Source organism: Aquila chrysaetos, chromosome 6, assembly GCF_900496995.4.
Source record: "Aquila chrysaetos chrysaetos chromosome 6, bAquChr1.4, whole genome shotgun sequence".
In the NCBI taxonomy this organism is placed as follows: domain Eukaryota; kingdom Metazoa; phylum Chordata; class Aves; order Accipitriformes; family Accipitridae; genus Aquila; species Aquila chrysaetos.
Window position 1 is genome coordinate 2,389,516 of NC_044009.1, and position 22,866 is coordinate 2,412,381.

At 39.8% G+C, this 22,866-nt stretch overlaps 2 protein-coding genes across 6 annotated transcripts in view; one reads left to right on the forward strand and one right to left on the reverse strand.

Annotated features, from left to right (window-relative positions):
- Positions 1 to 12,108, reverse strand: part of SKI (SKI proto-oncogene) — a 148,127-nt gene extending 136,019 nt beyond the window's left edge. Inside the window, exons 1-3 of the mRNA XM_030018919.1 lie at positions 12,009 to 12,108; positions 7,746 to 7,890; positions 6,672 to 6,770 (exon numbers count right to left, since the gene is read on the reverse strand). The gene's annotated coding sequence lies outside the window, so the exon portion shown is untranslated. The remainder of the gene's footprint in view (positions 1 to 6,671; positions 6,771 to 7,745; positions 7,891 to 12,008) is intronic.
- Positions 12,109 to 17,067: 4,959 nt separating this feature from the next.
- Positions 17,068 to 22,715, forward strand: FAAP20 (FA core complex associated protein 20). Of its 5 annotated transcripts, none has more exons than XR_005932621.1 (4): positions 17,068 to 17,566; positions 19,329 to 19,476; positions 19,669 to 20,785; positions 22,159 to 22,715. XR_005932621.1 is itself a non-coding variant. In XM_030017642.2 (4 exons), the coding sequence occupies exons 1-4, from the start codon at positions 17,463 to 17,465 to the stop codon at positions 22,229 to 22,231; spliced, it is 948 nt and encodes a 315-aa protein (XP_029873502.1). In that variant the 5' UTR covers positions 17,075 to 17,462; the 3' UTR covers positions 22,232 to 22,715. The 5 variants fall into 5 exon arrangements, 2 of the variants coding, with proteins under 2 accessions (XP_029873502.1, XP_029873503.1); XR_005932623.1 differs by having other exon boundaries at positions 17,074 to 17,566; positions 20,141 to 20,785; XM_030017642.2 differs by having other exon boundaries at positions 17,075 to 17,566; positions 20,163 to 20,785.
- The last annotated feature ends 151 nt before the right edge of the window (positions 22,716 to 22,866 follow it).

Consider the following 22,866-nt stretch of genomic DNA (forward strand, 5'->3'; position numbering starts at 1 on the left):
ACTGGGAATATGCACTGTTTGTGCAATTTCAAAATCTTATTTGAAAGCACTTCATGTGCACTACAGACACTTTCTTATACCTCCATGTTCCCCTTCCTTTCCAGTGCTATGCATTGCAGTGCACTGGAACGCTGGCTTCCAAAGGCATCTGAAGTGCCCATGAATCTGTCTAAACAAATACACGGGCAGATAATCTAAAACAGAGCATTTCCATCTGTTGAACCTCTACAAAGCTGACCTTTGGTAATGACCATCACCTCCTAAAGTGCAGGCTGCACCTCCAACTGAAGACATTGCCAAGCATATTCTGATTTTCATTTGCAATATTTAACTTGGAAAGGCTCAGTGACAACTGCACAGTAGAAGTTAACAGCCAGTTAGAATTGCTATTAGCATGCCAGAAGGAGGGGGCAGGGAGGGAAATAAGACCAAATTAGCTGTGGTTTGTGAGCAAGGGAGGTCATCTCTGAAAAAATAACATGATCCCAGTGGGATAAACAGTACAGGAGATAAATCAGTAACTGGGCCAATCATGAAATACAGGTTCTGCAAATATTTCACAGAGTAATGGAAGAGGAGCTAAGGAGCAAAACTGTTAGACTGGTTAGATAGAAATACTCAGAGGGAGCGTACAGTCTCTAGAAACATGACACTGGCACAGGGTTGGTGGTCAACTAACTCCAAGGGATTGCTAAATGGAACACAAATCAGCCAATGACAGATAGTTCACACAAAGTTATGCTTCGGATTTGTGTTGTCAGTGGCTGAGCACAAAGGCCTCTGCACCTCAGCAGAGGAGGTTGTGTAGCTGATGCTCTATAGTAAGTCAAAGGTTACCTGCTTTATCTTGTAAAGTTGAATTTTGTGCTCGCTAAACCCATGCTAATTGTCTTTACTAACATTTGAATTTTTAAGATGATGTTTCACAGACATTGGATTTGGTATAACAAGTTACGCTATTTGAAAGCATAAAGATTTGCCTCATATGTTCTCAACAATGGACTCTGTTACTTAGTGCTCCCAGGTATTACTCACTAGGAATCTAAAGTGCAGAAAGAAATCCAGAAGGTCAATGTAATCAGTAAGATTCTGAAAACTTTCTTCAAAAAGTAAGAGAACCTTGAAAACAGCATACACTTAAGCACATAAAGGAATTGTTTTCAATATACTTTTCATTACACTAAAAAGATTGAAAGACTCTTTCCTTCTTCTTTATTTTCTTCCCGAAAAATGAGTCAGAGAACATATAAAACCAGCACAATTTTCATCACAAAGAGCTGCTCTGACCCCTACTTTATATTAATTGACTCAGGGAAAGAAGGGGAAAATTTCCTAAAAACAAAAGAAAGTAGTAACTGTTAAGTTCAGTGTAAATAAGTAATCAGTTTAGTGTTAAAAACAATCTAGAAATACTTAAGACATGGGCTTCAATACACAACTCGTCATGAATGGGATCATACAATCAACATAAGCTACCTATTTTTTCCCTATATTCCAGATACTGTGCATAGATCTGTATTACTAATTTAAACAAGTCTGAGCTTGTTCTGTGGGAGTGTTTCATGCCATGTGGCCACAGTACATGTCCACGACATCAAGTTACCCACCTCTAAAACAGGATGGCTGAATGCAAAATGCCTTGTATGAATGGGCTTTGGCTCACAACAGCTCTTGGACCACAGTCAGAAACTGAAATTGCTAGTGGGCCCAGCCAAAACCATGCAAAAGCTCTTTCAACAATATATCCATCTACAATGACGTTCCAGAGCCCAGCAACCTTTCCCTAAACTGGTAATTTACCAGCATACCTGTAGCCTCTGATTTCTTTCTGTACTGCTTGCAGAAGTTTAAAGTTTGGAAGCCACTATGCATATTGGCCATTTCCTGTTGACACAACTAGACAGAAGAGGGGAAACATCTGCAGATGTTGCTGTAACTTAAAGGCTATCACTACACAGCCTGGAAAGACAGAACTATTTCTCATGTGCTTTAACTCACGGGAAACCTCTGGTGCCAACCTGCTTGATGCGGCTTAGCTCAAAGTGGAGGATTAGGTCTGAACTGTCACAGACATCTTAACATTCCACAAAATCTTTGAAGAAGTGCTGGAAACAGGAAAAGTACCAATTTACTGAATGAACAGTTAAGGGGGTTCTAGGAATGAAAGGCAAGGTAGAATATTTCCACTTCCAAGTACTGAGGTTATTTACCAGCTCAGTAAAGAAGCACCTGGTAGAATATAATGTATAACCTCCATCTAAGGATTTCAATAAGTCCTCCATCAGCATTTCAAAGCACTTATGAAAGTTATACTGTACTGACAAACTGAGGCAAAAGAAAGAAACAAAGTAACTCTCTCAAAAAACACAGGTCATCTGGATAGAAGCACAGGTTTCCTCTGCTTTTAACCAGTCATGAGTGCACTGCCTCATCAAACTCACACACGTGATGGAAACTCATCAGAATCAAGGATAATTATGCAAGAAAGAGGATACAAGAATGGTAAGACACATTCATCCACCAACTCATTTAAGCCATAACTCAGAACAGGAAGTTTCACAGTCAGACTTTCAATTCCTACACCAAGTTAAATCAAATACATTTAAAAGAAAAAGCCTTGAATGGAAAAAACAGTCTCTTTATGCCACCCGCTACCAGAAAGATTATTGTTCTTGCTTCAAAACTATTTCTGATTTAAAAGCTACTTGAAGTTCAAAATCCAGGCATTGGATTATTTTCTCTCCGTTTGAATTTCTACACAGGAAAACTGACTAATTTGTACAGTTAGCTAAGCCAAAAAAAAAAAAAAAAAAAAAAAAAAAAAAGAAGAAAGAAAGAAAAAAGGCAGGGAGGAGGATGGCCACTACTGGATTAAAATAAATTTATGCTGATAGAATAACACTGTCAAAAATCCCACAGGAACAAGCATTTTTAAAAGTCTTAAGCCAGGCCTTATATTAATATTTTTTTTTCTCTCTCTAAAGCTTACTTCTCTGATCCACAATAATTTTGGGACCAAGCCTTTGTGTCTTGACATCAATGTTGTTCGTGATATTTTCAGCACAGGAGTTGCTTGAATGTATCACTTATAATGTCCACTACCCTCTTCCTGACACTGGCCACAACCAGCTGCTTCGCAGAAAAGTTTAAGACACTTCAAGAGGCACCAATCCAAAAAAGAAGTGCCTCCTTCACCACCAAGAGTTAAAAGGGTTCTCTTGTTTCCTCTCTGATGTTGCTGCATTTTGTTTTAAAGATCATTACTGTAACAAATCTGGGTGTTCTTGCTATCCATACAAACATCCCATCATTTCTGAATCCTTCTAAACTCTCAACTGTATATCCAGCAGTACACAGTTAAATATATATATATATATTATATGTATTTGTGCTTCATGGTAGATGTTACAAGCTCAAGCCTGTGCTTCCACATAGAAAGGGAGCTGAAGCAGTAAGGGTCCGCTTCTGCACTCTCTTTCTCTTTTTTTTCTGTGCTTTTATCACCAATGAAGGATATCAGACATGACAGCCCTGGAGACTGAAGTCCTTAGTCTACACAAAAGGTCCAGTTCTGTCAGCAAGAGGGGGGGACTTCATTTTCACACTGTTTCAACAGTATGTTTCAATCAACAATGCCTTGAGAAACTTCCAAGAACCACCAGCAAAAGTCAAAGGAATGAGCAATATTAAGACTAACTAATCAAGGTTCTTTGAGAACTCTTTCTGAGAACTACCAAGGAAACCAATTAAGACCAATTGCATTCGTCATTTAGGCTGGAACACATCTGAGACCACGTAACTGTTTATTTATGGGTCACTTAAAAATAACCCTATAGAAAACAACCATTAAGTTGCTACTAGCACATACTGGATCTGAAACAGCAATTAAAGTTTCTCATTTCATTAGCAAAGGAGTCTGTTAGCAAAGCACACCAGTCCTCACCAAAAGCAAGCTTACAAAAGCTAGGGTGGGAAAAGGGTTACCAACATACATGTTAAAATGTCAACAAAATATGCTGCGCGCTCTGTTCTCTAGAGCGATCTCATTATTATTTTTCCACTAGCAGCAACTCCACAAGTGCACAGGGGTCAGAAAAAGAAATGGAAGCAGTTGTGAAATTGTCCCATCTACTTTTACCATCCACGTGGAAAAACACACAAAAAGAATAACAGGTGTACACTGGGGAAAAAAACCCTAGATTAAGTCCTTAAAATTCTTTTTTTCATAGTTTTTAAGGATAAAAGTACACTCTGAATGTGTAAGTTCTCCAGAAGCACTGTCTCTTTAAAGTCGGAATGTGACTTTTTTTCACCCATAAGAAAAAGTGCAGTTTCCCAGGTTCTTACTGGAAAGTTTTCTTGGGAAAATATTCATTTCCAAAGCGTTTTTTTTACACTTTTGGTTCACTGGTTGTATGACTCTTGTAATGCTTTAATAGCGTTTTTACTCCATGAATGTTTGTAATAACTTAATCCATCCTATTTCCTACAGTATCTCCTTTTAAGGATAATTATATCAATATGCTTCTGACATTTTGTAATCCAAACAATTTCTTTTTTCTAGATTTTGTTCTCAGTTGGGTGATTCAAAACAAGAGTTAATTGTATGTTCCTGGCCCTCACAATTTTCTGAAAAAGCTGCTGCACAATAAAACTCAATAAATAACCCCCAAAACATTGGAAACATGGATAATTCTGTGTAGAATTTTGTTAAATTCTCACAGCTTTCTTTTCTAATAAGAGAGTTCAAGATTAGCTATAATCTGATGCATTTTCCAAGACAAAAATCTCATGAATATATTTTGTGTATACCTGCCCTAAGAAAGCTTTCTTTGGTTTGGTTTTTTTTCTTAAAAAAAGCTGCAATGGTATGTGTTCTGTGACAGGCTAAAAATATATACCCATAATTAAATGCTATTACATATGGCATTTAATGAAGACCCTAACTGTATCTATTTATGACAGTAAGCTATCCAAGAACCTAAGCAGATTGAATAGGCTTACAGAAGTTTTTTTCAAAAGCTACATGTGGTTTTCTACAGAGGAGATAACATTGTTCAACCCAATTCTTCCCAACTTCTGCGCTATTTTGCCACAGTCAAGCCTTAAAACTTTTCAGATTATTGGAACTTAGGAATTAATATATTTTATGGTTCCACAGACTGGTTTGGGAACTACTTCTTTATCACTTCAGAGTTTAGCTCCTCCTATCTACCCTAAGGCAAAAATCAGGCCTCCTCTGCTGCCTTTTCTGATAATCCATTTATTATATAGGCTAGCAAAATAGCTCTAACACGTCTGTTGCACTTGATCCATATTTAGAACATTTTTACTGTAAATTTCTGTAAATTATTAGATTTAATGACAGTGACCATGTCAAACAGGATCTGGTCTTCATTGTGTAAGGTACCACACTGCCAGTAAGCAGTCCTTCCGCTGATGAGTTTGCAAAATATGGGAGTGATGTAGAGATGAAATGACTCACACGGAGCTAGTCAAAAGGCCAGTTTCAGGACTAGTGACAAAAGCAGGTTTCTCAAAGCAAAGATCAGACTCCATTGTACTTTTGTGCCTCCACATCAAATTAAAAGACAACATTGCAGTCTAACTAGAAACCTCTGGCTTTAACGCGGTTATTAGCTTTATTGCTACTTAGACTACAGACACATTCTAAGACAGTCAAGGAGAATTTTGGTAGGCCTAACATCTATTGTCCTCTCAAAGGTCCTGTGCTTAATACTGAGTGAGGGAAGTGGTAAAGCTGCTTCTTAGCTGTTTATAAAGGAAACCAGAAGATCCTTTGATAAGATGCTATCTTCTTTCCTTCCTCTCACTGTATTCACTGTGCAACAGGGGAATTTTAGCTTTGTGTTCCCTGTCCTATACAGCAATCAAAGGCTCTAAAAGGGACCTTTCTAGCACACCAGATCAGACTATTACCCATTAAGTCTCTTGTTCTTTGTAACACTAGAGATACTTCTATAACACATCCAATATGTATCTGGTGAAAATTGTTACCAGAATGTTTCAATCTCAAGCTCCCGCTCTCTGTAAATAAGTTACAGAAAGGAGCCAACTGACAGCACTTGACAACATGCAGCATGGTGCCAGAATGCAAACCAATAAAGTTTCTTCTTCTTGAATGTGACAAAATGCTTATTTTAAGCATACTGAGACAATAAAGTGCTGATTAACGAGCAGCATGTTCTTCAATGAAACTTATGAGTGTGCAGTCTTGTGCTAAATAGAGAAGATGCTGAAGGTATGCAATCACAAGTATGTGAACAGCTCCACATAAAGGTACCAAAAGTTAGCTTTAAACTAACTCACATTAATACCAGTAACAGAATATCTTCAGCTACATGGAGGACTGACCCAGTGTCATGGACATATTTTTCTGAACTCATTAAGCGTAAATACATGTGTAAGGTTTATTTCTCAACTAGCTAGCTTATAGCTGTCTCAGACATATCTATGCTGTCTGTAGTCATGTCTTTCACTGCTACCTTATGCTGGTATAAATGGGTATATTGAGTCTTCAGGGATTGCTAGTGAGTGATTACTTTAGCCTTAGCTAGAAATTATGATACTCTATTCGTAGATAGCCTAATCACATGTTAACACTGTGTTCTGCAGAAATTAATATAGACAAAGCTGAAAATAATACTCACCCACACAGTCTAAAAATAAGCACCAAAATTTCCCCTCCTCGTTTCTTTCTGATTTTTGTTTCCCCTCAGGTGATGACACCATTCTCCTTTCCAGCTCTCCTGAAACGCATCATGTGCTCTGGGTCACCGATTGTACTGGGGATCTTTTTTTTTTTTGTTATGTTTTTAATGTTATACTGTTGGGATGTACTGTGTGAGGCAAATCAAGAGTCTGTCTATTAGACCAGAATAAACAACAGAAGATACTGGTTAAACATGGCCTCCAAGAACCAGATACCTAGAAACATATTTAAGCATATAAATAACATAGGAAGCATAGGCACAAATGTGATATGCACTAATTACAGTAAATGTGGTGTTTTCAGCTGCACTACCATGAAGAAATATATTCCTTCAGAGTATTTTTGGTATGACAGACTCTGTTCAGTTTAGTCCTGCAGCTCAGCCCATTTCAGACTTCCAAAACCAAGCCAATTAAAATACCAGAAACTTACTGCATATTGATTGCTTTAGACCATGCAATTTAATGCAGCCTTGTTTCATGGAAACACAGGAATTTTGAGAGCACTAGATCCTTAAAATCAGTAAAAAGGGTAATAATTTAACAGGAGCACTGCAGAAAATACTTGCAGTTCCCGCCAAGCAGACAAGCTTTCCAACAAGAGGACAAATGGAGAAGAGTCCAAATGAAACTACCTGACCTCAAGGAGTAGCAGTTCTAGTTTTGGGGCAGTTTGATACGTACTTCTGTAGTATTGATATGTCCTCGTGCATATACTTTATGAGCCAATAAAGTTCCAAAACCAAAAACATCTTACGAGGCAAGCAAAACAAGTTTCCACTTCCCAGATGAAAAAAGTGAGGTCAGTAGGTATGAATACAGATGGAGCTGGTTCTAGAAGTGGGATGAAGAACATGGAGTTCTGGGATTATGCTCCAGACTTGCTACTTTTGTGGTATTTAATTCAGAGAATTTGGTGAAGGGAAGGAGAAGAATGAGTTTTTCATTACACTTTATGTATATATGCATGCAATCCCTGACATAACGTGTCCCCAACCTGGTCTAAGACCTACCTCAGGTAGCACACTGTAAAACTCCTCATGCCCAGATGACTGAAGCAGAAATCCATGGCGGCGATTCTCTGCATAGAGGGCACACTGCACACCACAGGAATAATGCCATGCTGCCAGATGCATGCTCCATTACATTCTTCTAGTCCTAAAGGAAAAACACTTTAAATTCAGTAATATATAATATTCCTGTTAATGTGAGACAGGAGACTGGCAACATGCCACTAACAGAGACAAGCAATGGAAAAAACAGAGAACTAGTACAGTCTCGCAATCTGAAGCAGACCAACCTATTGTAAGCTGTCTCCGTCCTTGGGGCTGGATGGTCCAGGCTGATTTATGAGCACAATATTTACAACTAACACACATGAAATACATTATGAGTAGAAATAAATCTCCTAACATGCACAGAGAATAGCTAAGATAAAAGAATGCATATGGTAAACTAGGTGAATGTTTGTCATTAAAAGCATGGTACGAAAGCCAGAGCAGTCTTTGGGGCAATGGAGACTGTGTATTTGCACTCACGTTTATCAATACTCTGGAAGACACGAGGTATTAGGCAAAGACTTTCAGAAAGGTGTCCTATCTTTTTATTTTTTCTAGTGAATTCAAAGCTGGTGAAAGACACTGTGTTGAAAGCCCTTGGGAGTAAAACACTGCTTGAAAGGAAGATTAGTCTTATGTCTGTGCAAAGACCCAGTGAACAACAGGCCAGAGTTCAGTTCCCAGGTCTTGCATTATCTCAGGCAATATCCTTAATTTTTGTGCACCCGTGTTCCATCTCATAAACAGGTATAAGTATCAAATAAGAAAGGGCTACTTTAAGGCCAGACGGGACCGTTGTAATTAAGTATTCTGACTTACTGCATCAAGCTACAGGCAGTAGAAATTCCCCGAATTAGTTCCTAAATTACAACATCACCGAACAGATAAACTCTTCAGAAAAACAAGCATCCCTTACTAGCAAATGGGGATGTCAATTTGAGTTTCTCTGTAATTCCAAAAAAGAAAACCCACTCCCAAAAGAACTGATGACAATTTCCTGCTGATCTCTCCTGTCTTTTGAACCTTGTACAGCAGACTACATCAAGCAGGCTCCTCTAAATCTCATTTGGTTTTAGAGGGAATATGAGGCAGCTATCACTTAAATGCACCTATATTTGACATTTCTGCCTACAAAGCTGCATTGGTCATAGATTGTATATCATGGCCAGCCAATCCAACTAGGCGAAAACAGCTTCTTGTAAGGACCTGGATTCATCTCTTCCTTTGACACTATTTGACACTAAGGTTTAACAGTGCCAATTTTTTTGCAGCTCTTTGTGATGTTGACTCTTGCCCAGTGGGAGCTGCATAGAAGCTAACCAACTCATTTTATGCAGGGTACAGAGCAGCCAGAGAGCTGTGAAGCTGCTACTTCTCCTCACAATCTTCTGATAAAATATCTGATTCCAGTATGGTAGGACATAGTAATAAAAAATAGGCTAATAATGGAACCAGTCTGTGGTACAAAACAGAGTAACTACTTTAGCTAACTAAACATACCTCCTGTCCTAAACCAACATCACAACATGTTGTTTCAGCTCCTACACATCTCTTTTGGAGTATTTTCCACTGATTCAAAGGGAACAATCAAATTTCTATGAGAGCAGCACAGATGAATTGAAGGAACGGCAAAGTGGATTTGGGGAACAGGAGAGGTCAGCTGGGGAAAATACTCCAAAATCAGCCCAATTTTAAGTTCCCTTCTGAAAGGAACAGTAGCATGAAGTTACCATTTGATAGCAGTAGTGTTCGGATGTGGCAGGAAGACATCAGCTTGTTTTTCTTGAAGTAGTCTAAATGGATGTGATTTACAGATGCTGGGAGCTGCAAAGTGACAGCAAAGGCAGGCAAACACCTACTTTAATATCTCTAACTAGATGTTGCAGTTCTGTCATAACAAGATATATTCCAGGCAGAATGACTTTTCACACTGACAATGTCACAAGATAGTTTCAGTTCAGTGGGTATAAGACAATGTAAATAAACCAAACTCAGCCTGTGTCTGATACAATTAAACAAATGATATATGGAAAAAAAGAAACTATAGCTCTACTGTATTTTACTGTCAGGTCTTCTAAATCAGTCCCATTTTGTATTTCTTCTATCAAGTTAGGCACTAATGACGGACAGAGGGAGAATGAATATGAAAAAGAAAAGAATTTAGGAAGGGTAGCAAGGACATACTGCATATTTCCAAGACATTTCCGTAATGCAGCAAAATTACTACACCACTAGATTGCAACTAAAATACATCCTTCTCAGTGAAAAGATGTATACTTACCTCCACAGCTTTGATTATACCTTCAGATGTACTAGATTTTCTTTCTAAAACACTAGCTAGTCCTTAAAAAAATTGCAAAACTAGCTAAACCTACTATCCACATTTGTTGAGGCAATAAATAAATACTCATCTGTTGAATTACATTCTATTTTAAGCTGATTTTATACACCACTCTAGTTATGGATAAGATCACACCATATTAACTAGGGTTAGTTATTTTGCCCCACTGTTTCGTGGTTTCATGCCCATAAACAAGAAAGGTGATTTTCTGTAATTACTACAGCTATTATTTATGGATTTTTTTTTTTTTTTTTTTTTTTTTTTCCTGTGGAGCCCTTTAGTATGTTGATTTCAAATGAAGGAATGATACACAGCAAACAGGAGGAACTCAAACTGCTATAGGGTGTAGTACTGTGAGACGCATTTTAAAAAAACAAACGAACAAACAAAAAATCACAAAGCAAGCAAGCAAGCAAGAAATATGAAAACCTCAAGCCATATTTGATCCTAAATTCAGAGCCAAAATCCTTTAAAGTATGGGGAGATCACACAACTCCCTCAGCAGAATTCTAGGCTGGGCCACAGAACCCACGGCTTCATGCCATCAAACCTAATCTTTGTTTGAGATCTGAAACATTCTCTCCAACAGTTTTCAGTCACATTGCAAAATTGTGAGAGGAAGATGAAAGGCAGATTCTTCCCGCCTCTCTTAGACTAACCCTAGGGCCTAGAAACATCAGGACTTGATTTAACCAAACACACACTGGGCCAGAAAAATGATGACTGATACTAGGACTTGACTGACATGCAGAAGACTTCATCTGATTCACGGTTTTCCAACACAATCATTGGATCACCTTAGATCCTTGAGCAGATTGTGCCCAGCCAGCCAAAAAGCATCCCCTCGCTGGCCAAAATGACAGCAAAGTCAGCAGAGTCTCTGTCAGTCAAAATGCATCCTCACTGGGGAAAAGCACATACATTACCAAATAAACAGCAACTTCACAACTTCAAACAGGCAACATCTTCAAGAAGCTAAGCCCCTGGGGCCTTCTCCCTATAAGGCAACTTATCCTTGCAGAGCTACTACTAACAAAAAAGGCCTCTAGACCTTCCTTCTTAGTCAGCTGAGCTCCTCTCCACTGCGTCTCTCTTCCAACAAATTTACTGTCTCAGTCTGTACCACATAAAGGCTGGACCAAGCTAAATCTGCTGGCTCCCAAACAGGCTTCTTAAGCCTCTAGCAAATCAAGAGTAGGATATTTGTTTCCAAATCTCCAAAGGAGGATTAGGCAGGGAGATTATAATCCTAACCAGCCTCACACCTGCCACTCATTCTTAGTGAAGGAGAGATGCATTTTAGTAACTGGAAATTACTAGCAGATGAACCTCTGTCCAAGGGAGAATATCACAGATTACAGTTGCTAGCGCCCTTGTTTCTTGGCTGCACAGGAAAAAAAAGCTTTTTTTCTGTGAAACAAAAGAGTGGATATAATTGTTTGCTTTAGTTCCAGTGACATTGTTCCCTTCCTTTGCCATTCTTTTTTGTCAGTACCATCTCTCAGTAATTGAGCCTGATCTGAGGAAGAACTAGAGCAGTTGGGCTATCTTCTGAAAACTTCTCCCTTCATGTCCCTTTATTTCAGTGCCCCGAACAAAAAATTAGGTCAGTGAGAGGCTTTTTCATATATGCTGTCCAACCTGCTTTGATCATAAAGTCTTTGCATTTTATATGATTTTTACATATAGGTCCTATTGTAATGATGTCAGAGCCTCCAAATACAATTTTAGCACAAATCAAAGTGGTAATGTTCAGAGAACCATTTATCTTTATACCGTAGGAGTTTCAGCAGTGCTGTTGTTACTTTTGAGGGGGAGTTGTGCAGGCTTCTTGTCAATTGGTTTAGGTTGCCTAAACAAAGCCAAATTGGTCTTACCATCTCCAGCTGCTGCTGCTGCTGACTGCATGTACTGCTTTCTCTACGTTTACTTTAATCCATCAGCCAAGAGCAAAACAATTTTCCTTCGGTGCACCTCCTACAAATAGGGTATGGGAAGAAGAAAAAAAAAAAACACACAAAAGAAAAAAAACCAAACACATCACTTGAAGCATCTTTACATGTAATAGTAACAGTCTCTTGGTGCCATCATCAGCCATGGCATTTCATTCACACAGAACACTTGTGGGCACATCACATATGCTTTTCCATTCAATGTATTTTTAAATGTTTCCCAGGCAACTGTTTCAATACAATATGCCTCCTTGGCAACCTGGTACCCACAAATGCCATGCCAGTCTCCCTAGTCCTCTTTTTAGGTCTTCCCATCTTGGCATATGAATGTCACAAGGCTTGATTTTCTATATACAGCCACAGAGGTACTGATCTGTCCTTGTACTTGAAAAGGGAAGGCTGAATTGAAAAGATGAGTTGTGCACTGGACTCTGAACATTAACAAATTCAGGCTCTGGCAAGCTACCAGAGGAAGCAGGTTCCAAAGGCAATGACTTTTCATTGAAAAGACTATGTTACCTACAACTAAATTTAGGGAGAGCCTACAGAACTGTCTCTAGAAACAGCAATGAGCCTGCACTTCTCAAATTGAAACTGCATGTCATCTTTATTCTCCTGACTATGCTAAAGGAAGTCTTACACAGCTTTCTTAATTTTGTGGCTTGAATTGTAATACATCATGTTGATGAAAATAGTCAGACTTTCCTATTTCACTACAGACAGTGATTACCACTATACTGAGTGAGCCAATATGATTAAGTTACTCTTTCCAGTGCTACATTTGCTGCCACTAGGCTGTAGGAGATACACCGTAAAGTCCATTTGCTGCAGAAGCTTTCACTGATGCTCTACAGTATATGTACTTCTGTCTCCTGTGGTATCTTTGGGGACATTTTCCTTTATGGCATTTAGCAGAATGGACACGCTCATCCTTGAGTGAAGTCACAGACTATTTGACAAGGAGAAAAAATTATCAGCATATACTCCTAAACCTAGCACTGATTAGATAAAATAATTAAAACATATTGTTATGTTTCAATTTTCTAGCAAGGCACAGTTTATTCTGAACATTTTTATCTGATACAGAAGCTATCACTACAGAACCAAAGACATTTCAGAAGGACTAAAACTATCTGCGAGCATCAGTCCCCATAAAAAAAAAAAAAGTTTTAATAAAAACTGCACATTTTAGTCTCAAAGTGGTACATTAAAAAAAAAAAAAATAGCTCATGCATGCAATTACATCAGGCTCTGAGAGGAACCTAACAGAAACTATGGCATCTCTTCTTCATTGATTACTCCATAACAACAGCTGAAAATTACAATTTTTCCAGGCTATAAAACGCCTAGCACTCCAAATTCTACACCGGCAGCAAAAATCTCCTCCCTGTCTGTGAGCTGTTGTATCTGTAATAGAGACCCTGCATTACCAGGCTTTCTAATTCTTCCCAAATGCAGAAGCTCTCATTCAATGTTGCAGCTGTTGGGTAGGAAATCAGAAATAGCAGAAGGCGGATTAGTTGATAATGTACCAGTTCTTCCCCAGCAAATGCTGGCACCTGCGTTTTACACTCTCCTCTTTCCCTCAGCCCAGGAAAAGATCACTTGGTTTGTTTGGCAGGCAATTTATAGGCTTTAGTGATTGTGGAATTGCGAAAGGATTAGAATTTGTTATAACAGCCCCTTCTTCCTGAGAGCAAAAGTTAAAACTGAGGCCCACTTTACAGCAAGAATCAGGGACCATGTAAGTAAAGATTAAGTGTGTGCAGCTTGATGAGACTCTACAGGGAATAGATAACTACACATGCTGGCACTCCATTTACAAGGAAATCCCTAAAGATAATCTGTAGAAGCATTCTAGCTTCCAAAAGCTCAAATCCCTTGACCACTGGCTAAAATCCAGTCAAGGCTGATGATAATAAAGACTACTCTGCATTTCTAGGAGAACTTTTTTCTAACATCACAAAACATTCTAATTATTAAATTATGCAAGACCCGAAGTCAAGCAAGAAGTAATAGGATTTCCGTGTCATTGGAGGAAACAGTAGATATGATCTTGTGCAACAGGGCAGAACCAAGAACAGGTCCTATTCTACACCTCACCTTCATGCTGTAAGAACATTATTAATTCTGGAAAGATGCAGATGAAAAATACTGAGTACACACAATGGACAACAATTTCTATAGAATGCTAGCTTCAAACCTACAGGTAGTTACAGAAGCAGATAGAGCAAGAATGAACACATTCACTGACACGCCTGCCCCCATAGGTTATAATGGGTATGCATTAAACAGATAACAATGAAAAAAAATAATCTTACAGCATCAAGTTTTCAGTTAAATCCACAAAACACAAAACCAACTACAAGCTCTAGTTGCTACAGAAGCATAGTTTTTCCCTTTTGCTTTTTACAATCCACAGCTGTAGTAATAATTTTCACTATTCTCTTTATTATACTCTTTCATTTGTGGCCCTTACTGCACAATAACCATTTTTTATGCTCACCCATAATAAAGCTTTTGCAAATGCTATAATGCATGACTCACAGTACTAATAGTACCACACAGCAACACCTTCAGCATGAAAAACAGACTACACTTCTGATTGCTGTTTCAAAAGAAGTCATATCTAACAAAATATGCTGTTTCAAAAGAAGTCATATCTAACAAAATAAATCTGTTGGTACAATGCACAATTTAGGAGCAGAGGATTGTCAAAGTAGTATCCAAGGGGTCATAAGACATATAAAACACTAACCCAAACATCACAGCAACAAAAGAAGAAACCATGTGGCATAAACAATCATTAACATAGATACACCTAGAAATATGTACAGAGGCCTGCAGACATTAGCTCAATCTGATAGCTTTCACTGCCCCTCAGATTTTTTTTACAGTAAGATTTTTATATTGTTTGCTGCCGCCAAGTGGTGAGAATCAGTGCTGTGTCTTATAATTCATAGCAGTCATGAAGGCCGGCAAGTAAAAAACCCAAAATGAAATATTTTGTGGTTTGTCTTCTTCACTTAGCATCAGCAGTTGTGAAATCAAATTTCTACCCCTCCTCTGTCATCTCATTTTCAACCACTTACATGGCTGATCCCCTCTTTCAATCTACACTTTTTCTTTATTTTCATAGACTTCCTCTTGCTATTCTTTGCTCTGTGTCGGCTGCCACCACCATCTTTCTTTTTCCACAGCAGGCCTAAAATCTTCAGATTCAAATTTGCCCCTTGCCTCTGTTCAGCTTACCTTGTTCCGCCTGGAACTTTTGGGAGAATGCCTTTCCTGACAAACAGGGAAAGGAGGACCTGTTTCCTGGAATCTCATTTCATCTCACTGGGAAGCAGCTTCTAAATGGCAACAAAAATGAAAGGCGGAATACTGTAACAGTCCTGGTATTTCTTGGGTACTGCAGTAGCTGTAACAAATATTATTATGGGATAATGCTAGTCTGCATGACAGTGATTGGCTTTTCCATTGTCATTTCTTTCTTCCTGAATTTCAATCTCATTTTAGTCTGCCTATCACATAGCAGAAATGCTAGCACTCTAGTATGGCTATTGGTTTTTATTATTTTTATTTTTCAGCTGGGCTATCTACTGTAAAAACTTACACAGTTCCCATTAGTAACCAAACACTTTACACTTCTAAGATTTTTATCCACACTCCTACACAAAAAGAAAACCCATTAACACTCTTCTAATGTTAAAAAATTAGTTATTATATAGAGTAAAAGACATTACCTCACTCCATATATGGACTCGCAGAATCACAAAGTATCTGAGTTAACACAGGAAAGCTGTAAGCTGGACTGAGCCTCCCAGATCTCTGGCTGCACTCTAACTGAATCATCTTCAGCCTGTAACACAGTTGGAGGTGGCTGTCTGGCTGTACCTGTCACTTCTCAGGTTAAATCTACCAATCTATTTCAAATGTGAATCTATGGACTCTGATATCTGAATGCCATTTTCCTGGTTCAGATCCGTTCAAGACATGTAGAAATGCAGGTCAACTGTTACTTAATACATTTTTGGTGGCCTGTGTGCCCAACAAGTCACAGGCATAACTTTGAATACTGTGCTGCAGTCAATACCGATACCTCCTTTTTAGTCCGAAGAGTCCAAGGATGAAACAGTCCACAAGACATTCAGTGCTGCATAAATGCGGTTATAGAAAAGGAACGTGAACTTGGATTCATCTTTTACCAGCAATAGATTGGTTTTATGAAAAAGAGCACTCTGTACCTGCTCTCCCTCATAAACACCTGTTATCAAACAGAACTTTTTATTTCCTTCTACAATTATACTTGTATCAATTGTGAAGAATTTAATCAGCAGAGTTACTTTCTGATCCTTTTATCTACTGCTGGAAAATGATGAAGAGTGTCATCATTTCTCTATTATGTCTGTTTTTGAAAAGGCTGCAGCCTGATTAGCATGTCTATCCATTTCGAAAACTACCAGTGACGGTTCCACTCTAACAAGTGCTTTATTTCAAGTCACTCAGCGACATGCCTGCCAAAAAAAGACAAAATGCATCACTTCAACAGATTCTTTCCTGAAAGAGAAATCAGATCGGAGATACACTCCCAATCTACTTTACTATTTGGATTAACAATCTTTGGCTTCAGCCTTATACTGCAGCAAGCACATCCCGGGTATCAGTACAAAAACCAGTTGAGCGCTGCTGAACAGCGCTGAGCCCACCGCCATTTTGTCCCACTCGACCAAAGCCCGGAACATTCTGCCTTCTCTGACTGGCCCAGCCCGAGGACTACCCAAGACACCGTGGTGATCCTACACAAAACTGTCACGCTGCCTTTCCACGACGGCCGCTCCACATCCGAGCCCCGCATACACCAAACCGCTACAAATACATAAAGTTCAAGGAGTAAAGATAATAGGGAAAGGATGGCTTTCGAGGCGGACAAGCACCGAGCAGCTGAGGGTACTACAGGCCCCGTCGAGCTCAGCGCGGCGCTGACGGCAGCGGAGGGGCTAAGAAAGGGCGGGTTTCCCCTCAAGAGAAGGGCGGGTTTTCCCTCAGGCGGCGGCTGGCGGCCGTCCGCTGCCCTCCCTTCCCGCGTCGTTCGGTCAGGGCGGCTCCGCGGCCGGCCGGCCCGCCCAGAGACGCTGCCCTGGCAGCGGGCCCGTCGGGAGGAAGAAGAGGAGGAGGAAGAGGAGGAGAAAGAGGAGGAAGAGCCGTCGGCCCTCTCCGCCCGCCCTCCCGCGGACGCCAGCGAAGGGAGGGGGAAGCTCTGAGGCGGCGCCGCTCCCGCCCAGGCGCGCGAGCGCGGCCCCTCGCCCGCTTCCCGCCGAGAGCGGGGCTGTAGCAGGGACATCCCCCCCCCCCCCCCCTTCTCCTCCCCTCGGGGCCATGTCTGAGGAAGGAGCCGCCAAACTGCGCCTCAAGCCCAGGAAGGCGCCGCCAGCCTGCAACCCGGAGCCCAGCCCTGGCCGGGAGTCCCCCCGGCGGCGTCAGTGAGTCCGGGGCGGGTGGGGGAATGGCCGCCTCAGCCCGTCCCCCGTCCCCCCCCCTCCGCTTTCCCGCCGGGGCCCGGGCGGCTGCGGGAGGCCGGAGGGCCTCCCCTGAGGCGGTGAGAGGTCGGGCGGGACGCGCTGTTGCCGGTGTCAGTCGTGTCGGAGAAGCGAGAGCTCAGCCCTGCGTCGGCCCCCGGTGCCGTAGAGCTGCAGCTGGGTCTTCGCAGTCACGCTTCTAGCACGTTGCTGATGTAAACTGCAAGGCTGCTTCGTAAAACACCGCCTGTAGCGCCTTTAAAAAAACTGAGAAGCCGGCTGCAAAATAAAGCGCACCGGGCCCTGTGCCTTCTGCGCGTTCTTTGGCACAGAGTAGCACCGATGAGGACGGGGCCCGTGAGAAACGTTAATGTATGAAAATTAAGTTTTCTTTCTTCAGAATAAGGCTCGCAGGAGACCAGAAATAATTCCTGTTTTTTCCAGCCCTCGAGCAAGGGAGGGTTGAAGAAAGGCGGGGTGAAGAGGCAGTGAGTGGTTCGGTTCTTGTTTGAGCCTGTTGGGGTGAGCAAGCCCGCCGCCAGCTGTGCCCCCTCCAAAAAAGGGCTTTGCAAGGCTGGTCACTCGGCTTTTCAAGGGCTCGTAAGACTTGTCTCTAATTTCTTCTCAGTGCAGCATCATTCCTGGACAGTGACCCAAGAAAACGCATCAGTAAGAAGGGGGAACGCTGGAAGTAGTATTCTGATGTTAACAATCCATCCTGCTCCTGAAATTGTCTTTATACAGCATTACTAGTATAAAAACCTTTGAATTTATAGTTACTTTATAGTTAAACCTTCCTAATGCCTTCCTGGGATGCATTAGATCAAGTTATATAGAAAAATTATCAGTTATTTCAGATGGCAGTATGGGATTGGCCAAGCATACATGGGAACCAATGCAGTTGCCGTCCTCGGTGCAAACACTTCAATGATTTCTGTGCTCAGCAGGTGTCAAGTTCGGTATCTGAGATGAAAAAACAGCGGCTACACTTAACTATTTCACTTGGAAGTGAAGACAGTAATAAATACACCTGTTACAAGTAGAAAGCAAAGCTTTTAGATATTCTTTAAAAAAAAATTGATAATTTTCTTCATAGTTGTATGAGTTATCTAAGTCATGGCAAGCTATAAAAATTAGTTTACGGGCTAAATAATGTCTCTGTGTTCCAGAAAAATCTTGTTGTAGGCTAGATGGATGGTCCCTTGGTGAACAAATAATATTATTATATCAGCTAAATCTTTTTTCCTCCATGGGCCATCTTGCCTGTCTTTTAAACTCAAAAATCTGCATTTGTATACTTGTGCCTACAAAGGCTTTTTACGTGCCTCTTTGTGGTTTGATCATGGCAAAGTTGTCATATTATTCTTGGTTTAGCAGGCATAGTGCTACTTGATCAAAAGAAAATAGGTAAGGATGGAGTTTTATGTTGTACAAATTGAAAAGTTATACACATTTTCAATCATAAAATCCCTACCTTGTGCTTAGCAATTTAGAAAAGAGGTCACCACACTTAGCCATTGAATTGGGCTGAAAGAGGTTAGTGCACTGTCAGCTACTAGAAGTTAATTTTAAAACTTCTGTTTTGATAAATCACAGTTAAAGATAGCTATGTTTTTTGAAGCATCAGCTTTACAGGAGGGGTAAATCAAATTAAGAGGCAAACTAATAGCAATACAGCTTCCCTCTCCCCCACCCTCAAACTATTGGACTGTCTCTGTCTTTACAGGACAGTGACTGACAGATGTTCCTGGTTTGAAAAAGATGACTTAAATGAGTGTGAAAAACCCTGGGTTTTGTTACTGAACACCATCAGTCAAGATTTACAATGCACAAACTGGCAAACAGTGCCCAATTTTCCAGAGTTCTTCGGAAAGGTAGTGTGCTGTATCCTTGTTGTTTGCACTTTATGCACTGCTTACAGTAGGGACAGTCTGAATGAGGACGTTAACAGTAATAGCTTTTAAATAGATGATGGTTTTGAGCTCTTTAGTCTCTACATATAGTTGGGTGACTTTGCATTGTGTGGCAGGTAGTGTAAAGACAACTACTGGGCGCTTTTTTTGCAGTATGGCAAATTCTTTACAAGATTTTGCTGGAAAGAGGTAACCTGTGTAAGTATACTGACTGCTCATAAGCACTAGCATCTCCCTAACTGAATGAAACTGGAAGAGGCAAATGTTAACTGAGAGGTTAATTACACAGAAACAACCATTACATTGCTCTGACAGTATCAGGCAATAACACAAAACCCACAGTTCTTCTGAAGTAGAATCTTTTTTTCCTGAACAGCAGCAGGTTGTTGTTTTCATCCTTGGTCTCTGTGGAACATATTAAAAAAGTACCCTGTTGTATCAATTTAGATATGTTAAGGGAAGCCACATATTGCATAAACTCTCCAGGAAGTTCTTGATTGCTTTACAAGCGCTGGAGATGGATGTAAATAAAATGTTCTTTTCTTCAATGTAGTTTAGCCTTCTCAGTATTTGTAATATGTTCAGCCTTGGTTTTATGTATTGATTGAACTGCACTTGTTTGAAGTCACTGTGTGTGTGTGTCATAGAGTTCTGAGGAAGAGAGTCTACAAAAACAAGAAGTCTTTACAATTGGAATGAAAGACTTTCAGTGGGTATCATTCCCATCTTTTTGCAAAGAAAAACATCTAAAACCAAAGGATCTTAGCTCCCATCAGCTAACACAGAGCCAGATCGACCACTTACATAAAGGACAGGGCGAAGCAGATAAACTGAGTTTACCTTCTACAGCTGAGAAAACATGCTGTGTAACTATTACAGATCAAGCAAAAAATATGGTTGGGGAGGACACAAAAGGTATTTCAAAACTGGATGCAAGTCCTAAATCACGTAAACTCACTCAACACGGAAGTTCTACACACCGCTTGACATTGTCGCAAAGCTCTCCAAAAGCTTTTAGCTTTCAACAGCACTGCAGAGCAACTGTACAGAACAGCAGGGAAAACAGAAAAGAAAATAATAGGAAAGAGCTTCAAATACAAACACATCAAGGGAATATTTCATTTGGTGAGGCCAGATACGTGTCTGCAGAAAAGAAGCCGCCTCTTGTGAGTGTACCTGGAACTGAAAGCTGCAAGAAGATGGAAAATCAGAGTGAGGGATCTTCAACTCTTGACAGTTGTCCAATGTGTCTGATAAGTTTTAGTGGAACGTAAGTATTTTTCTTTTTTTTTTTTTTTTTAATAACTTCACAGTATACAAAACCCAAAATGGTTCTGGATGCATTCTCTATATACAAAGTAATGAAAATAGACAAAACTTCTACTGTAAAGTACTTTTTAACTGTCAGAATTACCTACTTCTAATTCAGTTTACAAGTTCACAATTACTAGATTATACTGCTTCAAAGAGAAAGCTAAGTTTGAGCTCTCTGGTAAACCTTGCTAGTATACGCAGAATGAAGATTTTTAAATACTTGAGTATGATAAGACTTTTTTTGAGAAATTTGTATCATAATCTAAAAACCATTCCAGTGCAGCACTCTTGATAGTTAAAACCTAACTTTAGAGCTAGACCAATTAATCTCCTACCTGTCACTTTCAAGATCTAGACTTCACTGTTACACTGTATTGCTACCTGTTCAGCAAGTACCTGGATGCCTTTGGCTAAGCAACTGTACTCTTAATTTTATATTTAGCTTTCAAGGTCTGGGCAAGATGGAAGGAAGCAGATTTTTCTTATTCAAGCTCTGATTAGTACAACTAAATGAGACTTCAATCCTCTGTTGCTGTCAGGCTACCTGTATTAAAAAAATCCTCCCTTCCAGCAATTAAGTATCTACTCTACAATAAGAATTACGTTGTCTATTGAAATTACACTGTTTAATAGTATTTAAGCTGTCATAGTTGCTGAAAACGCGCTTTTCAACAGATCCTCTACCACTGTAAGACGTATTGGCTGCAATTGTCTTTTCTTTCTTTTGGAGGCTGAACAAGGAGACAAAAGGATGGCTTCATTAATATTTATAGAATTGTGGTCATTATATCAAGAGATTTAGACAGAAAGGCTAAACATACTTCAGGTCTTCATATTCCGTTCTGTGCTACTGGTAACCCTGTGCTGATTAGGATTAGTTTCATTTTTTATAGAAGCCACTTTACAAAAAGTTATTGTAATACGGGCGCGTCACAATCACAAAAATAGCATTCCAAAAAAGGAAACTGAAAGCAGATGTGAGAAAGCATCCTTCCTCTATCAGAAATCTCATTTCCTGTATCCTCAAGCTGGATGGGGAATAAGGTAATGGTTTTCTATCTTGTATCAATAGCCTAATGGTTCCAAGGATAGCATTACTTGTCCCGAGTATATGGAGTGTGAGCAGTCTTCCAGTAAATGACATTATCAAACTATCTAGCAGCAGGTAATAGCAACTACAAGAGTTTGTGGCAGATTGAAATGCTTCTGAGCATAGGAATGACTTACCCGTTAGCTATTAGAACAGTTCTGTGATTGTTTAGGTGAAGAATAGTGTAAATAAAAGGATTTGACTTTGTTTCTCACTGAACAAATTCTGTGTATTTGCAGACTGTCACAATTGGATATTGACGGCCATCTTGCCAGGTGCTTGTCTGAAAGTGCAGATGACGTAATGTGGTAAATCCTGAAGAATGAAGAGCAAAGGAACAAGGCCAAGGATGAACCTTTCTCAAAGGAAAAGGAAAAATGTGTCAAGGAAGCACATCCTTGTCTCAGACTTGCTTAAGGATCACAAACCAGTAACTCAATAGAAGGTCAAGTGCTACCTGCCTTTTTGGGGTCTTTTTATTTTAAATCCTCTCAAATGCATGTAAAGTAGTTCTAGTTCTGAAAATGGTGCTATAGGATATCCCGGAGACCCCTGGGGAAATCCATCTTGGTACTTCTGTAATCTGGGTACTTCTGAAAAAAAAAATGTACTATTGTAAATCCCTGAAGAACCTGTTCTGTCTGATGCACCATAGTTCTGAATTTCTAAGTATAGAAGAAAGCAGCTGAACAAAAGATAACTGTTACTTAATCTAATGCAAAAGTTTACTGACCTCTTTTTTTCCTAAACAGGTAATCTGTGAAAATAAGCTTAATTAAAAAGTCATTCAAGCTTAGTACTTTTCATTATTTTAATATCTAAGTAAGAACTTCTATGATTGTACAGTTGAGTCTGTGAGTATATGTTAAAAGAAAACACAACCCAGACCAAATAAAGGGTGTGAGGTTTTTTTATCTTTCTGAAGGAACACAGCTAAATTCATAACC

Coding starts and splice junctions, on each gene's coding strand:
- FAAP20 (XM_030017642.2), top strand. CDS start 17,463: ATGTCTGAGGAAGGAGCCGCCAAACTGCGCCTCAAGCCCAGGAAGGCG. Junction 19,477..20,162: donor TTCCAGAGTTCTTCGGAAAG/GTAGTGTGCTGT, acceptor TGTGTGTCATAG/AGTTCTGAGGAAGAGAGTCT. Junction 20,786..22,158: donor CTGATAAGTTTTAGTGGAAC/GTAAGTATTTTT, acceptor GTGTATTTGCAG/ACTGTCACAATTGGATATTG.